This window comes from Squalius cephalus, assembly GCF_949319135.1.
Source record: "Squalius cephalus genome assembly, chromosome: 23".
Classification (NCBI taxonomy): domain Eukaryota; kingdom Metazoa; phylum Chordata; class Actinopteri; order Cypriniformes; family Leuciscidae; genus Squalius; species Squalius cephalus.
Genome location: NC_137144.1, coordinates 6,416,646 through 6,422,500, shown reverse-complemented (window position 1 = coordinate 6,422,500; position 5,855 = coordinate 6,416,646). Strand labels below are relative to the sequence as shown.

The following is a 5,855-nucleotide window of genomic DNA, read 5'->3' as shown; positions in this document are numbered from 1 at the left end:
TGAACTTGGCATTTCTGCCGTGTTTGTGCTTTTTTGGGGATTATTCCATACAATTATTATTAGACGTTGACGTCCTAAAATATGTGTAGGAAATAGGCCTGTAATTACCATAGACAGTATTGAACCAGGCACCTCAGCTCCGCCCACGTCACGCCTCTTTGTCCATTTTCAATTATCCAGGAGTGACGCGCTGCCAAGATGGCGACGGCCGGCTCCGCCCACTTTGGGCTTCAAAAATGCTCTTCAGAAACCAACGGGTGTCGTCACGGACACTACAGTACGTCCACTACTCTATACAGTCTATGGTCTGAATGCATAGCATTCGAAAAACAGTAGCTAGATCTGAAGTGCGCATTTGATGGACACTTTACTGTCCCATGAGGCCATGGGAGGTTTTTTTTGAATGGCAGTGAAGTGCTGGGAGGTCATCTGAATTACATTCATACACACATATTCACACTATATAGAACATACTTTTTAATGGTCGTGAAGTAAACTCGAATTCAAATGTAGTACCTACTCAGTCAGTATGTGATTTCGGACACAAACATGTCATAGAGACACAGGGATTGGCTCTTTTGATTCAGGCAGACATCCGGTTACACCCTAGCAACTATTTACAGCACCCTAGCAACCGTACCGCAGCATGAATAAGCCATATCTCAGCACCACAACATAGAGACACGGGATTGGCTCTTTTGTTTTGGTTGGAAACCAGCCTGTAAGTATCACCATAGGAACTGTGTAGCCACACCCTAGCAACCATTTAGAAGACCCTAGCAACCATATAGCAACATAAACACACCATATCTCAGCATCAGAACATTGCACCGATTTGGGAGTTACACAAAATACCCTAGTAACTACCTAGTGCCCGAGTTTTGTGACGGCAAGCACCACTTTATGTCTAGTTTCTCTAACGTCACACTTTTGTTCTTTTGAACTTTCTATTGATCAAAAATCCAGAAAATAAAGTTTTCAACATTGATAATAATTATAGATATTTCTTGATCATCAAATCTGAAGGATTATGAAGACTGGAGTAATGATGCTGAAAATTCAGCTTTGATCACAGGAATACATTTCAGTTTAAAGTATAATCACACAGAAAACAGCTCTTTTAAGTTGTAATAATAGGCTATTTCAGAATATTTCTGTTTTACTTTATTTTGGATCAAATTAATGCAGCCTTGGTGAACAGAAGAGACTTTATGTTCAAAAACGTTGAAAAAAAAACATACTGACCCCAAACTTTTAAACGGTAAAGCATCACAACAGGCAAGGGGGAAAAGTTGAAGGACTTTACGTTATGTTTTGTTTTGTTTATGTGTGTCTTTTACTTTAGTTTTGTGTTTTGTTTATTTTACTGTACTGTAAGTACAGTACTGTGAGTAGACATTAGGGGAAACATGTAGAATATGGCCCTTTAAATGAACATTGTGTTTGGTAATTCTTTACCTTTAGCATGTATGAACAGGATCCAGCAGAAATTGAACACCTCAGTGACGGTGCAGGGATGTCGTCTGAGGACACAGGAAGTGTCAGTCAGCACAACAAATCTGATCCATATGCAGAAATAACTGACTGTTCACACATTATCTGTGAACTACAGCAGGGACCTAACCTGAGGTTATTTATCACATGTGCTTCACTATAAAACACAGTGGAAGGTTCAGGTTCAAGTACCTCTGTTTCCTGCCTCTGTGCGTTCTGGGTAATTCATCTGTGGGCGCCTTGAAGATGTCTTTGAATAAGGGCACGTATTTCTTGAAGATGACAGACGTGACGGTGAAGTTCCTCTCCAGTTTCTCTGTGCTCTGCTGGAACTCGATGGGCAGGTTGGCCATATCCTGCCATTTCTTCATTTTATTGAAAAACTCGATCAGGCTGAAAGGTATAAGGACGTTATTTAAACTTTAGAATACATTACATTACAACATTCATTACAACAATACTCATATCCAAATATAATGAAAACACTTTATTTTAATAAGTCCTTGTTGCATCTGATTCAATTTAGGGTACATTTCATACCCATTGAAGATAATTATATATATATTTCTTTTTTTTCTAATAATTTTTTTAACAGAAATAATATTTTATTTAATATCTTATCATTGATTTAATATCTAATTAAGAGAAAGCATATTATATATAAGTCACACAAATATTAGTCAGTTTTCTTGAAATTGCCTTGATGTCTCCTAAATAGCAGTTTTTGGGGTGTCTGTTTGTGAAGGAGCAAGTCTTGAGTTCAGACTCATTATATATTTTAAAAAATTCAACATTTGTTACATTTATTTCTAAAATCGAAATGCTTCGAAAAAAATAATTTTAAAATGATTTTAAATTAAATTTCTTCAATATTTATTTCTCTCATGTCCGCAAAAGTTCTGTCAAGTATGTTCCTAACTGAACAACTTAACTACTAACTGAGAATATTACATGGATATCTGCAACACATAATATGATTCTTATAATTCTTTTAATAGATTCACTCTACATATGGCAGATCAGATAAAAGAGCCCCTAATCAGAGTGTGTGTAGTGGCAAACAGTTTGTACATAACATAGATGACAAACTGACTACACCACACTACACTACACTATACTACACCACACTACACTACACTACACTGTACTGTACTATACTATACTATACTAACCATACTGTACTATACTACACTGCACTATACTATACTGTACTGTACTATACTGTACTGTACTATACTGTACTATACTAACCATACTGTACTATACTACACTGCACTATACTATACTGTACTGTACTATACTAACCATACTGTACTATACTGTACTGTATTACACTGTACTATACTATACTGTACTTTACTAAAATATACTGAACTATACTTTACTACACTGTACTATATTATACTGCACTATACTAACCATACTGTACTATACTGTACTATACTATACTAACCATACTGTACTATACTACACTGTACTATACTATACTGCACTATACTAACCATACTGTACTACACTGTACTATACTATACTAACCATACTGTACTATACTACACTGTACTATACTATACTGCACTATACTAACCATACTGTACTACACTGTACTATACTATACTAAAATATACTGAACTATACTGTACTACACTGTACTATATTATACTGTACTATACTGTACTACACTGTACTATATTATACTGTACTATACTGTACTACACTGTACTATATTATACTGTACTATACTACACTGTACTATACTATACTGCACTATACTAACCATACTGTACTACACTGTACTATACTATACTAACCATACTGTACTATACTACACTGTACTATACTATACTAAAATATACTGAACTATACTGTACTACACTGTACTATATTATACTGTACTATACTGTACTACACTGTACTATATTATACTGTACTATATTATACTGTACTATACTGTACTACACTGTACTATATTATACTGTACTGTATTATACTGTACTACACTGTACTATATTATACTGTACTGTATTATACTGTACTATACTGTACTACACTGTACTATATTATACTGTACTGTACTGTACTATACTAACCATACTGTACTGTACTACACTATACTAAAATATACTGTACTATACTATTCTACACTGTACTATATTATACTGTACTATACTACACTACACTACACTACACAGTACTGTAATATACTATACTATACTATTTCTATCTTTCTTAACAGTAATGTGAATTTGGAGGCTAGGGGCATGTCCTAATTATCATGAAAATAATGTCACAAGAGGCTTCGTTGTATTTAAGCAAAATATATTTTATTCATCAATTTTATCTAATTATGGAATAAAATAAGGCTTTGAGTTATTGCTAGATTTAGCCATACATATACTGTATATAGTTATTATTATCAAGATCATATAAAATACCTTAAGTTAAAATATTTTTTTAGTTACTTTGATCATTTTATACGATTGTACAACTCTACTCTCAATCTAGTCTCTTTGGTTTATAAGCTAGAAGAAGCTAGAAGCTCACAGCAAGAGAAATGCTGCTCTCTAAATCCCCAGCTGATCTTTAAGTTGTCTTGGGAACATCACAACGTGTGTGTGCGTGTGTGTGTGTGTGTGTGTGTGTGTGTGTGTGTGTGTGTGTGCACGCAACAATAGCTAAACTGTTCAGCTGTGTCTTTTGTATGTGTTTAGCTTCATCTCTAATGTCAGAATAAGTCAGCATGTTTCCAGACCTCTGCTGAGATGAGCGCAGGATCCTGGTCAGCGATACGTAGTTGCCCTCCGCTGTGCCTTTCCCTATAGTGGGCACTGAAGACCTGCAGGCCACATACAGCGCACACGCCAGCCAGTGCAGCTCACTGCCCTGAGACACACACAGACAACACTCAATCAACTGTGTTTAACAGTACTACAGTATTACCCTGTTAAAACAGCTACTCAATAAACACAGAACGTTCCCCTACTGTTAGTATTTAGTTCCCGTTTGGTTATTTTTTTGCGGAATCCAATGTACCATGAAAATACCATTGTATACTGGGGTGCCTAGAATATACCATGGTTTATGACAGAAAATTATGCTTTTACCATTTGATTCTCTCCATGCTGCATGGTACACTACCAGTGCTGAAATGTTTTTCTCCACAAGCACAATAAGGTGACACTGGGGACATTAGTGGTGGAGATTCATGTTTATGTCTCAGGCTTAAAACAACCAAAAGCACAACTTGTCCTCACTGTATACAGTATTGAAAGCGTCTGTTCATTCAGATAAAGCCTTGATGATGTCACACAGATCTCACCCCCTCACGCGCATTCTGCACTCATGCACATTCACACATATTTAAACACATTTAAACACAAGTTTAAAGCACACACTTCATACATTAAACATACAAATAACAGGTTAACATGTCAATTCACGTGAATACTACTGAATGCATGCATATTTACGGATCTAAATGTGTGCACTGGGCCTGCATATAATGAGTTCACTTTACCTCCAGAGTGTAATTTTTGCTGATATTTTCATAACTCCTCCATGCCCTGTTACTCGACTCCTCATCCATATTCAGTGCTCGACACAGATCTTCAAATGCATGTCTAGTTTTCACCAATGTGTCTTCCTCCTCGCTCATTTTTGGGGGCTTTTCGTGCGTAGATGTATATACGAGTGATTTGAATCTTTGTTTGCAATACAAGAAACGCAGAAAAGCAAACCGCTATCAAATGAACAGGAGTGAAATAAGAATGAAGTTATTTCATGACAGCGCGAGCGACTGTACAGTTCTGCAGAGTGTAGCCATTTAAATGTCCTTTGACTGACAGCTCGCTCCTGCTGTTTTTGAGTTACGCTGAGTGCGTGCCGACACGCTCGAAACGAAGAGTTACGCATAGTTTTTGACGCAACTATATAAGCGAATTCCAATTCTGTACGTAGAGCCCGTCACACGGAAGTGGAGGTCCCGCCCACTTTCTGACTTTAATATGCCATGACTTAACTCATAATAAAATACTGTTTACGAGTATTTCAGCCTGTATTTAAGGTTTTAGATGCCATTTTAATACAGTTCAAGAAGTAAACAAGACCTTTGCTGTGTTAAGTTTTGGTTAATATGTCGTTCTCTGCACTGTACACTATCCAGAGCAAGATTTGCTCTGACATTCAGACATTTAAGATTCATATGGTATATATGTCGTGCAGCGGACGAATTGTTACTTTTTTACGAAAAAAACAGCAACATTAAAATGTAAATTCAACAGCTGTTTTTGAGCGCAGTTCATTCTAGGCACGCGAAAACGTCACGCCGTAAAAACACCATTTCCCATAAAGGCAGTTGCGGAAGT

The 5,855-nt window shown here is 36.4% G+C and overlaps 1 protein-coding gene across 1 annotated transcript in view; it reads right to left on the bottom strand.

Annotated features, from left to right (window-relative positions):
- Positions 1 to 5,331, bottom strand: part of rbl2 (retinoblastoma-like 2 (p130)) — a 24,903-nt gene extending 19,572 nt beyond the window's left edge. Inside the window, exons 1-4 of the mRNA XM_079859262.1 lie at positions 5,009 to 5,331; positions 4,244 to 4,374; positions 1,687 to 1,887; positions 1,459 to 1,523 (exon numbers count right to left, since the gene is read on the bottom strand). Of these exons, the coding sequence (XP_079715388.1) occupies positions 1,459 to 1,523; positions 1,687 to 1,887; positions 4,244 to 4,374; positions 5,009 to 5,146 (535 nt within the window). The 5' untranslated portion in view covers positions 5,147 to 5,331. The remainder of the gene's footprint in view (positions 1 to 1,458; positions 1,524 to 1,686; positions 1,888 to 4,243; positions 4,375 to 5,008) is intronic.
- Positions 5,332 to 5,855: the final 524 nt, after the last annotated feature.